At 36.0% G+C, this 17377-nt stretch overlaps 1 protein-coding gene across 1 annotated transcript; it reads left to right on the forward strand.

Moving 5' to 3' along the window:
* Window positions 6526–17097, forward strand: LOC109834296 (AP-3 complex subunit sigma). The gene is made up of 8 exons (XM_020402281.1): window positions 6526–6656; window positions 13626–13941; window positions 14019–14061; window positions 14138–14199; window positions 14344–14440; window positions 14613–14683; window positions 16452–16543; window positions 16735–17097. The coding sequence occupies exons 2-8, from the start codon at window positions 13873–13875 to the stop codon at window positions 16796–16798; spliced, it is 498 nt and encodes a 165-aa protein (XP_020257870.1). The 5' UTR covers window positions 6526–6656; window positions 13626–13872; the 3' UTR covers window positions 16799–17097.

Consider the following 17377-nt stretch of genomic DNA (forward strand, 5'->3'; position numbering starts at 1 on the left):
CTATCGTCTCGATCTGCTTTTCTAATGCATCAATCATCGCTGAATTGTCTCCTTCAGCCATCTTCTCCTTCCTTATCTTCTGGACTTCTTCCAAGGAAATAAGGATCTCGCCAAACTTCTTGTACTGTGATCGAGTAAGGACCATACACATGATGCCCCCTTTACAGGATCTGATTGTTCTGATACCAACTTGATACGAGTCGCCGTGCGAGCATCCTTTGGTCGCGGAATTGCCAAAAGGTGGGTTGAGAAGAAGACAACCAAAACACAAGAATAATTTAGTATGGCAAAGGAAAATACCTTCTCTATATTATAAAGAATTAATTATTACAAATCTCTCCCTTATAATCTCACTAGAATTGAGAACAACCTCTCAATACTCTCTAAACCCTAATACAATGATTAAAATCTCTCTTTGATCTAAGATCTCTAAGATGATTTAAGATCTCTAAGATGATCTTAGATCTGATTTAAGATCTCTAAGATGATCTGATGTTTAGAAACCCTAAACAACCCTTTATATAGGTGTACAAACGTAGATGGTAATCTGGTAAATAACCAAGCCCAAAACCAATAGGAATTCGTGTGAATAGAAACCCAAACAAACCAGGAAACCATCGATGAGTCGACTCATGAACAATTATGAGTCGACTCATGACCTCATATGAGTCGACTCATAACTGATGAGTCGACTGGTCAGAGACTTTTGCTAACAAGGCTTGATTTCGTGAGTCGACTCATGACAGGCATGAGTCGACTCAACCTGATGAGTCGACTCATGTACATGTATGAGTCGACTCACGAGCTAAAAACTGGATTCTTCGAATCTGCTGCTCGTCGTCTTGTTCCACGCTTCCTCCTGCATTCCACTGTACTGTTTTACACCCCTATTCTCATGCTATCATGAGAATCATCTATCCTTAAGCTCCCATGAGGATCGCTAAGCTCCTAAAGAGAAGATACACCCGTATCATTTTTACTCTTCAGAGGTAATGATGAACGATCGAATCATAATTCTTTATTCATATGATTGGAATATTCTATCTTGAAAATAATATGCTCGTGTATGAAGGAGGTATGATGAAACCGTTATTTATATCAAAATCGTGTACTTTTAATGAATTGGTTAATGACTTACACAAACTTACATTAACCAATTTACATGAGTATCACCTCAACGTTATTTGCAATTATCCTGTTACGGGGAACAAAACAAGCGGCATCCAAATCTCAATTGACTACGATATGATTCTTATTGGAATATTGCACGACGAGAAGCGTTCAGTAGAATTATTTATTAAAAAGCAAAACAAAAATTTAGGCAAATCGGTGAATATTGACGGAGTATACTCTCGCATGTTGGAGAAAACCTTAAAGTTGACTCCGCTAACTTTTTATCTCCGTAACAAGATATAGGATAGATTCAGTTACAATACTTGAGCGGTCCTTTTCTTGTGAGCACTTCAAATGCCTTCGATAATAGCGCTCCTAATCAAGATCTAATGCCTTCCATAGGAGTGGAGATAAAAGATGATAATGCAAGTGTCGAATCCAAGGATGATGATGAAGAGAATGACTTACAAATTAATAGCATGATGTGTTTGATAGATCATGATGAAGAGGACAACTAATATATTAACGGATGTTACTCTAACAATGAGTATGTCGTGTTAAGAGATCCACCGCCTGATGAACTTCATGGAGAAGAATGGATTGATAACTCCACGATGGAAAGCATTCCTATCAGCACTAATATAGTTGATGATACACAAGGCAATGACTTCTCATTCAAAAAGGGTGATCTATTTGAAAGTAATGAGAAATTGATTCATGTGCTTCGTTTGTGGGTCATCCAAAAAATATCAAGTTTAGGCAAACAAAAAGTAATACAGTAAGCTATAATGTAGTTTGTTTTTACCACAAAGATGTCAAAGAAGAAGATAGTGTTGGGCACCACGACGGCAATACAAAATGTCCTTAAAAACTTAATTCATGCTTAGGTGTAAGAGTAGGCAAGAAATTTAAAATCACACACTACAACGGACTTTACATATGTAGCAATCCTCAATTAGAGATGAATCATAAGCACGCATCTGCCTCTTTTATATATCAATTGATTATGCCTAATCTAAGGGAGGATCTTGATCTAAGGCCAAATGATATTCGTTTTTAGTGCATAAAGCGACCAACTTGGATGTATCATACAACAAGTGTTAGAATGCTCAGAGGAAGGCGATGATAAAACTATTCAGAGATTAAGACAAATCTTATAAGATTTTACCACATTATCTTGAAGCACTCAAAAGAGAAAATCGGGGGACAGTGTATGAAGTATCATTAGACAATGTTGATGGTGGAGATAGACAGGTCACAGGTGTATTTTGGGTATTTGAGCCTTATATTGAGGGTTTCAGATATTGTCGTCATCTTTTTAGTATTGACGACACCCACTTGTATGATAAATATAAAACCGTTTTGCTTGTTGCAATTGAAGTAGACACAGATGACGGTTTATTTCCTTAGCGTTTGTAGTGGTTGATGTTGAAAACACGGAGAATTGGGCATGATTTTTTACATGCATTAGATATCATATCCCTAGTGTGAGAATGTGGTGGATTACATTCATATCTGATAGGATGAAAGGAATTCCAATAGCACTCCAACGTCGTTTTTCGTCGCCACATCAACATCATTATTGCTTGCGACATATTAGGGAAAACTTCAAGAGGAAGCATGGACACGTGCAGCTTCAAGATCTTCTTTGGAAAGCTGGTTGTACATGAAAAAAATTAGTTTATGAGCAACTACGGGAGAGGATTAAGTTTATTTCACGAGCTGAACATAATTGGATCGAAACTAGTTTAATTCGCACGATGTTGATAAGTGGGCTTTATGTGAAGATGACGGGAAACAGTTTTGTATGATGACTACTAATGCTTGTGAGGGTTTTAATGGTGTGCTTAGGAGAGCATGCGGTATGCTAATATAGTCACTAGTTATAAAAACATTTTACGGCTTAATAATTTCTTTCTCAGACGACACACACTTGGTGCAAATATCCCGTCAGAGTTGGCGCCGAAGGTTGAAGGCATATTAGTGGATTGGATTGTGCAGGCTCGATCATTTTGTATCGTAAGATACAATTTTAATAAATGAGAGGTTATTGAGGGAATATCTCATAGAGAAAGTCGCTCTTACAAAGTTAATATGCTAGTGGATCACACTTGTACATGCACTTGCAATATACCACAATTACAATGGCTTCCTTGTTCCCATGTTATTGTAACTTGCTCGGATCTATAGGGTGGTGTGAGGTTTTCACATTATATATTCGCCGTCAATTGGTATTCAACTTACAATTATCAACAAATGTACAAAGAGTGTTTTCGGCCACCATATGACAGTCGACATTGGACACAAGGCGGGTCACGAATATTACCTCCTTTATATAAAAGATCTGCTAGGCGACCTCATTCCATACGAATTAAAAATAATATGGATGACGGGCGAGAAGGAATTAGAAGGAAAAAAAGTGTAGTAGATGCGATCAACCGGGGCACAATAAAAGCAGTTGTCCAACTGGGCTTAGGCGTTGATTATCACGGGATGGTTGTATGGAATATATTGTTTATGGTTTTTGTAATATATAATATTTTATTTTTAACCTTATTCCCCATGTGACAATCGTTTTGTAATATATATCCTTTTAATTATAATCCTTGTTCCCATTTGACAATCGTTTTGTAATATATAACCTTTTTCTTTGAATCTTGAATCTTGAATATGTAAAATACATTTGAGTCTTTCAACTAGAAAATCTAATATATTGTATTTTAATCTCAGAGATATCCATTATGGATCTGGGACCGATGTAATCCGACGTATTATACCTTCAGACAGATCATCGTTCACACAAGATTGGCTTGGGACAGGTAAAAAAAATGATTTATATCTATTTCTTAATTTTTACGCTAGTTTGAATTTTTATCAATAAATATTATTATTATTTATTAATTTGCAGTCTGTACCAGAGATCACCATAGTGGACCATTTCCAAAGTCACTCGGGCTGGGAGATGGAGGACAAGCGAGTATTACAGTTACTAGCTCAAGCCAGGTTTAGGGAGTGTTCCTCGGTGAGGTATATTAGGCTTGACTAGACCCTTATCTGTGCACTTATTGAGAGGTAGAGATCGGAGACAAACACCTTTCATATGCATATAGGGGAGTGTACGATTACATTTCAGGATGTAACCATCATACTTGAGCTCCTCATCGATAGCCCGATTATTACGGGCACCAATGACCACAATTGGCCTGAAGTATGTGAGCAGCTTCTTGGGTAGGTTCTTGATTTGAGGAGTGGTGTGATGAAGCTATCGTGGCTTTGATCGACATTTATGGGCGATATACCAGTCGATGCCATGCATGAGATGATTCAATATCATGCCCGTGTTTACATATTATACATGATATGGTGCATGTTATTTCCTGATGCGAGCAAGAGTCTTGTACATGCACGATGGCTGCCACTGCTAGAGGATTTTGATATATGCGGCACTCTATCATGGGGTAGTGCGGTATTGACATACCTTTATAGAGAACTAGGCAGGGTGTCTTTGATGCAGAATAAAGAATTCAAGGGATGCATGACATTGATACATGTATAATTATGCATAAATTTTATTCATATTGGCAATCGTTCTCATATATTCTTTATGCATAAATTAATGCAAGTTTGGTCATGGGAGCACATTCATATTGGACGACCTACTTTGCATGTGCGTCGCGATCTACATGGCCAGTTTTCTTTGGGATGTATGTATAATTTTGCATAAATTTTATTCATATCGAATTTGTTCTCATATATTTTTATGCCAAATAGGTATAATGTGAAGTACTGTAAATGCAAAACAACCACTAGACATATAGAGTTTTACCGAAATGAGCTTGATGGCCTCCAACATCAACAGATAAATATAAAAATCAATTTATTATGAATATTATAATTTTGTTGTAGATACTAATAAAAGTTTTTTTTTAATTTCAGTTCAAGTGGATGCCATATCATCCGCCTGATCTCGTATGCATACTCTTGCACCTATCTGTCGAGATAGCGCTAATTTATGGAGAGCCAAAGTCCCGTTGATATGTTAGGAGATCGTAGAGATGCATGTCCTAGATCGTGTCTTGCAGTAATTTCTTCTCTCTCAGCATGTGTTGGATCCTGTTGAGAAAATTGATCGTAGGCGACGAATGACATCACATCGTATGGATTGAACCATATTCCGTGCGGCCTGCATAGACAAGTGGAATGACAGGTGGAATTTCATACAGGATGAGAGAATTGTAATTGAGGGTTATATGGAGTACATGTGTTGGTATTGAAATATATCACACGCAGATAAATAGGACGCGACCTACAACCAACAACTGGATACGTACCACGCCCACCGATCGATAGTTACATCCCTAGTGCTATGATCGAGAGAGATTATGTAAGTTTTTAAACTAAATTAAAATGGCAATTCTTTTTTATTAAGATGCTAAGTTGTGTATATATTGATTAACTCACAAATCAATGCTTTTGATGAGATTGAGGCTAATATAAATGAGCATATTACTTAGATTCAGGATCCAACGGTCTTAGGGATCTTCAATAGGATCAAACAAAGAATAGCGAGCGTGTTCCATAAAAATCACGTCGACGAATTTGAAGGTCGTCAGGACAAGTAACGCCAATTTGGTAAAGTGTACACGCGACGAAGTAGGACATGTTAAACGATGGTGTGTGACGATGGAGCCGACACTTCTCATAGCACGATGCATGCTGATGGAGCTGGCACTTCTCAGCCTCATACACAACCAGATACTCAGATCATCGAGGAGTGAGGGGAAGGGGGAAGAGAGGGATAGGAAGGAGAGGAGGACTTTTTGGATGTATATGAAGTTCAAATTTGTTACTTTTGTGAATTTCAATAATGATATGGTTAGATTGTTTAAATTTGTTACTTTTGTAGATCTATTATTGTTTATATATGTGATATTCGTGAGTATTGTTTAATTCATGGCTAAATTTTATGAATATTGTTGTAATTCAGTATAAATGTGATTTTCGTGTGTATTGTTTGATTCATGTATATTGTTGTGAATGAGGCGAAAATTTCATGTGTATTGTTATGAAATTGTTTTTATGCATATTGTTGGGAAATTGTGTGTATATTGTTGGGAAATATGTGTGTATATTGTTGGGAATTTGTTTTCGTGTGTATATTGTTTGGTGCATGTTTTTTAAAACCTGCAACTCCACGGGACTTCAAGTCCCGTGGAGTTGCAGGTGGAATTTCCAAAGAGCGTTTCTCTCTGGAAAATCCATCTAAAACATCACAGGACTTGAAGTCCCGTGATGTTTCGTAAGTTTTTTTTTTCAAATTTGACTTTCAGAACAGGTTGATTTTTGCAATAAAATTTTTAAATAGGTCGAAATTGAAAATTTATCCTCCATTGCGAAAATAAAAGAAGGATACAGAGCTTGCGCTCCTCAATAAAAGAAACTCGGCCTCCTTGCCCATGCGCCGCCGTCTCCATCACGCCGGAAGTCTCCACCGCGCAAAAATTCGCCACCGGGAATCATCGCCTTCAGATCTTCGTGAAAAGGTGCCACCTTTCTCGTTCTCTCTCAGCTCTAATTACTATGTGTTTAGAGTTGGATTTGACTTTTTTTCTCTCTCTAATTTGTGTCAATTTCATTTTTCGCTAATCTTTTTTCCCCTATACTTTTCTCTAACTTTGTCCTGAACTTGGGTAATTATTCCGTGGGATAGAGTTATTGTTAATTTTGATTCTTTTCTCCCCTTTCTTTAATTTTCTCTAATTTCTCTGGTGGTGAAGGAATCAAAAGTAACTAACACAAACACAATTATAGTGGATCTTAATATATAAATCTTATCAAAATAAAAATAGCTGTTTGGTCTCCTTATTATTTTTTTAAAAACATGGATCCGTATCAAACTACGTGTTTGGTAAAGCTAAGCTGATAAGTCAGCTACATGTTTGGTAAGTTGTAGCTTATAAGCTATGTAGTTTTTTAAAAATGACCAAAAGGTACATGCTGCTACTGATTTTTTAAGCTAAAATTGTTATCTTGATGCAATTTCTCATCCAAATTAATTTTTAATTTAGCATAACATGAAAATAACTTAAAATTCATTCGAGATTTTGAATTTGGTTACACATTTTGTTAAAAATAAAACATATATGAATAGTAACTCTATGGAGCATACAACGAAGCACATGAAAGCATTTGATTTGTAAATATGTTCTATGCAATTGCAATCATTAGTTTCTTTTAAAAAAACAAAAGGTAGTTTGATGAGAACATAGGCATAGCATCAGACTTGGTTCACAAAAAAAAAATCTTAAAAAGTCATTTAATTTTTGTCAGCAAGAAGCCTGAAATTTATCTTTGATTTCATATGGGATTTTTAAGGCATTTGTATATGCATCCTAATAGCAATGCGATACATTTGATATATTACTAGCAAGCAAGGGTTTTGCTGCTTTTGCAACTAAGATGTACTTGAGAATTTCGTTTTTGTTTCTAAGAGTGCAGATAAATTGTCTTCAATAGATCAAAAATTTGCAATAATGTCACTATAGTTCTCCAGATATAAATGGACAGTAAATTATAATATTCATGCATTGTTCCAAATATCCTCTGCAATAGCATCTTGAACTGCGGTCCAACGTAAATCACTCTGCTCAGCTTCATTTCTGCATAAGTTAGTCTGGATGTATCAGGTGCTTCACGTGCGGAGAGAACATAATTCTCACTCTCAACTATTAGAAATGCATTATCTCCAATGCCCTTCTTTCTTATATAATTGTGGATTGCCATAGTAGCAAGCATGATCTCTCTTTACGTTTCAAAAGAATAATAAGGCGTGTAATCAAGAATTTTAAAATGGGCCTTCCACACTCCAAATGTGCGTTCAACAATATTCCTACAGGAGGAGTGCAAGTAATTGAACATCTCCTTATAACCCCTAGGAGCGTGGAATCACGACGTACGAGCACGACGAAAATCTTCAAGATGATATCTTATGTTGTCACCTTTGTATGGGCCCATTTATCCTTTTTTGTGTGAGTATCCTGCATCTATAAGATAGTACTTGTCTCCATGGGGATGAGGAAAGTTAAGTTCTGGTCTACGAATGGCCTCGCCAAATATCCTATTGTCATGAGCAGCTCCCTCCCAACTTGCCCATGCAAATGTAAAACACATATTAAAATCCACCACAGCAAGAATATTCTACGTTGTATATTCCTTGCGTCCGAAGAATGGTATCTCTTGACCCCGCGGTAACCGAGCTTTCACATGAGTTCCATCAATTGCTCCAATGCAATCCTATTAAGAAAGAATACATAGGTCACTATATAAATGTATTGTTACTTAAATATTTAAAGAAAAATACATAATTAAGTTGTTACACTTACCTTGAAGAAAGGGATGTACCTCCTACCCCATTATTATAATTAGGATTAGGCTTAATAATATCAGTAATGAGTCCACCCAAAGCTTGCAAAACTCTATGAAAATTCCGAGAAATTGTCTCAGCAGAATGGTTGAACATTTATTGCATCAAATGATTTCCAATGCCATATCCACAAGTCATTAAGAACATACCAACCTCCTCATAGATGGTCATTCTCTTAGTTGGCACTAGACCATATCTTTCAGTTAAATTTTGACACAAATCTAGAAAAACTGACTTTTTAAAAGGAAAATCTTGATAACAATGCATTTCATTGCCTTCTAATATTTCAGAAATCAATAGATGGCCGGTGCGAGTAGATGTACGACATGGAACCTTATATATGTACTTTTCATAATCAGTTAATATCGTTGCTGCAATAATTTGACTCAAAGCTAACCATTCAAGATCGCTGTCTTCCACCTATTGCAAACTTGATTCATTTTCCTCATTATCATCATCACTTCTTTGGTTCTGGTGTTCCATTAAAACTGCAAGAAGGGGGAAAATATAAGTCATGGTCGTGAAAGGCATTTGTAGCATGCGTGTTTAAGATTGACTGACATCTACATATTGAATTAGATTAAAGGCTAAATAACAATTGTGTCTAACACAGATAAAACAAATCCAAAATAAAATAGCATATCCAAGTTTAAGGCATCATACTTAAAAGAAACATGACATAACACAACAGTATCCATAATTGAAACAACATACTCAAAAGTAAAAACAACACAAAGTTGTGACATGATTAATGACTTCACTAACATAAAATACCCATAGCTAACATGTCATAAGTAGAGCCATAGTAGAGCAAACCTGACAGTACAAGTTTGTAAATTATTAAGGCTTCTTTTGTCCGACAATGTCGTAGTTATACTCTAATCAAGATTGTCGGTTCTCATCATCTCCTAATTCCATGAATATTTCTCTGTTCTCCTTGTTACTAATGAAATTAAGGGCAAAGTTCCATATCTCACTTCTAGGAGAAAGCCCTTTTAGATTCCTTAACTTATCCAAGCATTGCCTAATGGTAGGTCCCGATGTTGCAGTATAAGAGGAAGTAGCTGTGTTTTTGTTGGAGATTACTTGTATACGATTGTGGATATCCTCTTTAAGTGAGGCAGCACTAGACTTGCTTTTCTTTGCGCTACTCTTTCTTCCTCCATATGATCTCCCTACTAATACAGATGGTGGGAACATGCGGTTGTCATCACTATGCTGAGCTCAATGTTACAAAAGGCATTAGGCGGACTAGGCGTTTGAGCTAGCGCCTAGGCATTTGCCTATTTTAAAAATTATTTAATTATTATAATTGATAAAAATATGTATTAAATTCATATAAATTTATAAAAAAAAGATAACAATCTTAGATCCATAATAAATTATGCATACTTAAATACTAAATAGCCAAAATAATAACAAACAATATTATAGAAAGTGCTAGAGGCCTAGGCGTTGGACCCGACGCCTAGAGCCTAGGAGGTTTTCTTTTTTTATTTTTTAATTATAATAATTGATAGTAAATATCAATGTTATAGAAAGCTTAGGTATCAGACTGGTGTTTAGGCGGATTTATTTCTTTATTTAAGTGGTGGTCGAAGAGGTTTTGCTAAAGGTTGGAGGAGGTAGTGGAGGTGTTCATATTTGAAAGTTAAAGGAGTTTGAAGGAGGTTGGAGAACATGGAGGCTACAACAGACAAAATAATGATCAAGGCCTAAATGGTGCAATCTATGTAAATAGACAATACTCCCCTAAACATTCTAAAAACCTAGATGGGTAGCCTAGGTATTGCCTAGGCGCTAGGCGCTAATTAGACGGCCTAAGTACCGTCTAGGTCTAGGTGTATGCCTGGGCGAACTAGGCGGAGGCTTTTTAAAACAGTAGCGAAGCTACATCACTGTCATCAAATCCCTCCAAATCTGCTTAAGTATCTTCATCCACCTCATTATCCTCATTCTCCACGTCCAATAGAGTGCCAGAACCTTGAGTAGAGACAAAGGTTGGCATGGTGCACGACTCATCGCACCAGTGGCATCAATATCAGAAAACAAATTATCATAACGGAACCATAAGAGTGACAAGTCTTATTTTTGAACTTCTTGAACCTTTCATCAACCTGTTGTAAAATAAAAATAAATATTATAAGAAATATTTATATTGTAAACAATACAAACTAACAAGAATTTAAATATTATAATGAAAATCCATGCATACAAAATGTGAATAATATTTGTTAAGGCTCACTAATCAACCTTGTGAAACAAATAAAAGTACAAATCAATGTTGCAACATTTCATTTGATTTTTTTAGGTCAAAATGTCATTTGATATAATGGGAAAATCCGTTTATTATCTTGTGACAAGCCATATAAAAGAATATATCAGTCAACATATCGGCTGATATATCAGCCATATTGAGGATGTATCGCCCAAAATAGCTAAAAGTGGTAAGCGATATTTAGAGACCATATCGGTTGGGGCAAGCCCTGCAAACGAATATATCAGACCATATCAGGGATTTTTAAAACAATGCCCTTAGCACTGGTGTTAGTGTATTTTCCCAATAATGTTTGTTCCATATAAATGGATATATCAGTCAATATATCGGTTGATATATCAGCCATATCGAGGATGTATCGCCCAAAATAGCTAAAAGTGGTAAGCGATATTTAGAGACCATATCGGTTGCTGCAAGCCCTACAAACGAATATATCGGGCTATATCAGAGATTTTTAAAACAATGCCCTTAGCACTGGTGTTAGTGTATTTTCCCAATAATGTTTGTCGTATTTGTCTTACGACAAGCCATATAAATGGATATATCAGTCAATATATTGGCTAATATATCAGCCATATCAGAGATATATCGTCCAAAATAGCTAAAAAATGGTAAGAAATATTTAGAGACTATATCGGTTACGGCAAGCCCTGCAAAAGGATATATTGGGTCATGTCGGGGATATTTAAAACAATGCCCTTAGCACTGGTGTTAGTGTTTTTTCTCTTAGTCCTAATAATGTTTGTCGTATTTGTGCCGGCATCCATCTATACCATGAAACAACTTAATAACTAAAAATATACAATATTAACACCCAAAATTTATGATATTATCATATACTCTCTTTTCAAGACAAGAACATATATTTTCTGGAAACATTATAGATACAAACTATTTAATTTGTATTACACTAGTGAAGTTAAGTTCAAGATAAAAAACCTAGAATAAGGATTCAGCAGCTACAAATATTACGAGCATAGGATTTACAAGGCTTAAATTTAAATTGTCTTCTATATTTTTATTTTCAATTTAGATGACTTCAAATGAATTGTTGTAGAACAACTTCTCTTTCTCAAATTAAATATTCTAATAGGATCTATCCTCCTCAAATAGTATGTGCTTGGTATAATTCTTTACCCACTGAATCTAGTAAATAGCATGTGAAAGAATCAAAGTTTTGGGGGAACATGTTCAACATAGATGCTTATTGTTTAACATATAAATTAGAGGCACAATGTGTTCAAGTAATTAGCAAACTATAGCATCGTGCATTTAAAAAAATCAAAATAACTAAACTGTAAGTGATCGTGTCCAATGTAAATTCCTTAAAAGTTAAACTATAAGTTATCATATAATTAAAGAAAATGAAAAGTATCGTGAGCAGGAGATTGGTTGGGAGACATCATCAATCAGATTTTAGTGGGAAGAAAATATCGCATATAAATAAGGAGAGAGAGAAAGAGGGATTGTACTGCTCGTTTGAGGAAGTGTCGGAGATCAAGCAAGCAAAAGTGTCGGAGACCAAGCGGAGCCGTCACAAATCAAACAGAGGCGTCGAAGATTCAGGGAGTTGGAATGCTAGGGCTTGACAGGAAAAGAAGATGAAAAGAATTGTGAGCATGAGATTGTTATGTGGGATAAGCAGTAATTTTGTTAAATTAGGATGGATACTATGGTAATTAGCTTGGTCAAAGTTTAGCTTATTTTGAGGAACTTATAAGTTAATTTTTTAAAAGCTGGGGGATATCGGCTTTTTAAGATGGAATTTATAAGCTAACTTATTTAGTTTGTTACCAAACAGATAGATATGAAAAATTAGCTTATAAGTTTATTTGACCAAAAAAAAAACCCACCCAAACACCCTCTATATATGTTGTTTCATATTAGCTTATTAAATTTTTTATGTTTTGACATTACCCCCTCAACTCACTGAAATTGCTATTAGGTCCCCCAAGCTTAAAGACTTAAATAGTTTCAAATTAATCCCTCTATTTCCTACAACTACTCTTGATTGAAGGGACTAATTTCTAAACAATGATTTGAGGGACTTGCTCAAAATATGAGAAATTTAATGGACTCATATTGAAAAAACATATTTAACTAAATGTAATTATATAACAATATCCTATATTTGACGCGCTGAACTAGCTGCTTTCTTTCTCTTCAAAAGAGTATACTTAATTTGAGGGCTCCTGTATTATATAAAGCAAAAGAGTCATCAGTATGTGGACGAGAACGACTAAGTGGCTAAGTTATAGGTCTATGGATGAAAAAGAGATACAAAGGAGGGGAGGGGAGTGATTGACTTAACCTAAGGAGAGGGAGTGGAAAGGAAAAGGGTGGAATGTATTCATTTGTATTTGAATAGACAACAAGGGAATGAGAGGGGACACTATAATATGTGTTTGTTTAGAATAGGGGATGGAAAGGGAAGGGGAGCTACTTGATTAGTATGCCCTTTTAATAAAATAAGAAAGAACGCCTTTTAATTTTCTCATATAGGGCAATATTGGAATTTCAAAAAAATTCTACTTGAAACCCCTTCCCTCCCAATGCGTCCACTTTCAGAAAGTTGAGAAAGTGGTTGGATTTTCTAATTTTTATCCCTCCCCTCCCATTCACTGCTCTTGCTAACAAAAAAGTGTAAACAAACACAATGTTAGGAGGGTTAGCATTGTAAACCTCCTCCCCCTCCCCCTCCTGAAAAACTCTATCCAAACTCAGTTTAAGTGGCACGATTAATAAATTAGTTAATATAATTTTTATCCATCCTCAATTAACACTAAAACCTTCTTTTTCTCCTTTTTTCAGACTATATTTTCTAGAGTTTGAAGTAAAATAGGAACACCTCCAGTGAGCTCATTTGTCAGGTGTTGTGGGCTTGCATTTTGCTCAAAAGTATTGGCAACGATTGTGGCGATAGCAGTGGAGGAAAATGAGAAGAGAGTAGCGTGTTTGTACCCATAAAAGGCAAGAGGTCTCTAACACGAATAAAAAAAGAATAATATCATTTTTTTAAAAGAAATTTGTGGGATCCGGCGGACGAATTTAGCTAAAAATGATTCGGGCGGTGATCATACTCAACACCCAAGGCAAACCTCGCTTCATCAGATTCTATGAGTTCAAGGTCATCTAATTCCTCTTTTTTTTCTCATAAAGTAGGGTTTTATTTAAACTAAACCGTTTTTTCCCTCTAAAACACAGCCCCCTGAGAAGCAACAAGAGCTAATTCGCAGCGTCTATGGAGGTCTCTATATTGAAAATTACTGTTTATTCCCATTTTTGGAGAATTAGGGTTTATAATTGGATCTATTCTCTTGCAGTTCTTAGTGAGAGGCCGGAAAATGTCAGTAATTTTGTCCGTGTTGATGAAATCTTTGGCCCTGTAAGAGTTCTTCATTATCTTTCTTGTTTACTACTTGGATTCTAATGTTAAGCTAATTATTTAGTCTCAAATTGTTTTTTTTCTTTTTGTTGCTTTTATTTGTTATTTAACGTAGTTATTTTGTTCTTCGTCTTCTTTTTGTAGGACATCAAGCTTGTATACAAGCATTTTGCGACACTATATTTTGTAATTGTATTTGATAGTTCAGAAAATGAATTAGCAATGCTTGATCTTATACAAGGTAAAGTGTGAACTCTTTCGCTATAATTAAGGAGAGAATCGAGTATAGACTGGACAGCTTCTCTATAACGTGAAGCTTAAGCATTTATATTATGAAATATTACTGCAGAAAGTTAAGCCTTTTCTTGAACTATTATAGTTATATCAGTTCTAATTCATAGCATGTTTCTCAGTTTTTGTGGAAACATTGGATCGATGCTTCAAGAATGTTTGTGAGTTAGATGTTGTGTACAATTTCAACAAGGTATTTGCAATTGAACTCTATGTGTTCTTATGATTGTTATATTATGAACCATGAATGTATTTGTCATCTTTCTATGACTGTAATCTAATTTTACCACTTGTAATATGCTTGTACTAACCTTAAGTTTGGTGCTTAAAGATGAAAACACGGTCAGACAACAGAATATAAATGAAGGTAAGTAAATGCTTTTCAGTGCTAAAGGCAAGAATGGCATGCCTTCGGTCAAACAGAGAACGGGAAACATGAAAGCAAAGTGAGAAATTGTTATAGAGGATATGTTTGTGTCATCTATAGGCTCTTCCATAGTCAAATTTGGAAAGAAATAGATATCTTTTTGAGAAAAAAGCGATACTGGTATCATATGGGTCTTACTGGCTTAAATGTCATAAGTTCAATGGGACAAATTAGGTTCATAAGTCGCTGAAATTTTCCTTCTTCATTTTCAAGATATCATATTATTCTCACAATCAAACTAATTACCCACATGTAGCCTGAAATGATTATTTGCCTTTTTCTTATCCCCATAGCTGCAACAATCTAGTCCTTTGACATCACCTGATAAGTACACAATAACAGGAGCGGAAGGGAATTGTGAGCTGCATACATATGTACCATATACGAGATTCTTGTGGGTATCAGCTGATGCATGCAAAACATCTGCTCACTAATTACAAAAGCAACTTTTGTCTCACAAGTCCCAAGATGAATAAGTCAACTCAAAGTAGTTCCAATCTAGTCACATTTGGTTTTATCTGAAACCAATTTAGATCTCAAAACTATATATTCAAAGTCTACACCTAAAAATCAAAAGTCTAGGTATAATTGTGCATGTCTAGCCTGGTCTGTACGCCGTATCCATGGAGACTCCTTTTCTGAGATACATCGATACATCACACATGTAGGGGAACCGTAAAGAAGTACATGTGCTTCATAGCTCAGAACAGAATTTACTAGGGAATTCTGACTTATCTCTTAATCTGAACACATAAGTGAATTAGGGAAATGCACCCTTTGGGGAATTCCGTCTCCTTTTGATTTCATGAAGTTCAGAATTAGTTTAATTTAACTCTTGCGCAAATAAAGATTTCATTCGTTTAGTTGGTATCTAAACACAATGATGCAGCCTTGCAGTAGGCTAGACCTGTAATTGGAAAGTGAAAGAATTGTGTGCTTTGTTTTTTGGCTTTTCCCCCCCTGGTGTGTGTGTAGAAGAATATAGATGTCGAGTGAGGAACAAGTGAGGTTATGAACTTATGTGTGATTTAGAAGTGAAAGAAGTAATTTGGAAAGAACTATACTATGCTATGAAGAATCTAATCTGTTATTCATTGTGGAACCAAGTCTTCTTTTCTTGCCACTCTCCTTGATTGCTCTATGTTGCCTTCACCTTGCTATCTTGGCACCCATAAGGTCCATAACCATGAAGCTCTCTCCATATGCTTCCATGGCCAGCCTTACTGTCAAATCACGAACATAGCTTCGTTTTGCGACAACTTTTTTCCTTGCCGCTTTAGCTTACCTTACACATATTCGATCACCTACCAATGTGTGCTTCAGTTCAACAGTTGCAATACCCTCAGCTCAGCTTATGTAGTCATTGCTCGCTTGCCCACCTTAGTGTCATAGATACACTTCAATATACTAATGTTTCTTTTAGCTCCTTGGCATCCATGGAAAGCGATCATATTCTAATTTTATACTACAGCAGAAGTGATATAGAGGTTTATTGCTTCCTCTAGAGGTTCTTACTCTGAATTGCTTTTTGCAGATGCACGCTATACTAGATGAGATTATTCTTGCTGGTCAAGTGCTTGAAACTAGCTCAGAAGAAGTTATGAAGGCTGTTGATGAGATGGCAAGGTATGTCCCTCAAATCCCCACCCACCCCCCCCCTCCCCCCCACCCACCCATCCAAAAAAAAAAAAAACCAAAACCGAATTAAAAAAAACAAAAAACTGTTTTTTAGGTAGATGTTGGTGGAGATGAGCAATAGTAAAGATTGATGGCCAAACTCTTAATTAGGACTAACAGGATTTGGGTCTCTCGTGCAGGTCAGAGAAGTCAAGTGCAGTCAGTCTCATACCGAAGTCAGTTTCAGGAAGGCTTGGACGCTGAGAGCAGTTTACGTCCACTGTCAGCCCTGATCGTGTTCAATGAAGCCACACGCACAACTCTTGCTTTCGTATTCTCTCCACATCAAACTAGGGGAGATGGTTCCAGACTCTCAGTCAGGGTTTCCTATAGCTTCACCGTAACTTGTATCGTCTCCCTTGAAGAAGTTTCAACGTTTTGACGGTTCGTAATTGTTTAATTGTGTTGAGCATCGCGTAACTCTATGGATTTGAGATGCTTTGGTATGAGTTTTAACTCGTTATGATATGGGTGAAAAAGCGTCTGTGTGCATTGTTTGTTGTCGAAGTTGCTGGAGAATTACTGCTTTTTATTTAGGGGTTTTCCTAGAAACCAAATTATATTAGGAGTCAATTTACGTAAACCACATTATATTTTCAATTTATACCTAAGTCATCTACAAAGCTAGTTTTTCTCCCCTAATCAACAAGCTGACCCCACTTTTACTACTAAAATCTTCCTGAAATACTAACAATACCCTCCCACAATGTAAAAGCACGTGACGTTTCTTGTTGATGCTCTGCAAGCTTTCCACGAGAGATTGATGAGGGTGTTGTTGAAAAT

This window comes from Asparagus officinalis, chromosome 3 (assembly GCF_001876935.1).
Source record: "Asparagus officinalis chromosome 3, Aspof.V1, whole genome shotgun sequence".
NCBI lineage: Eukaryota > Viridiplantae > Streptophyta > Magnoliopsida > Asparagales > Asparagaceae > Asparagus > Asparagus officinalis.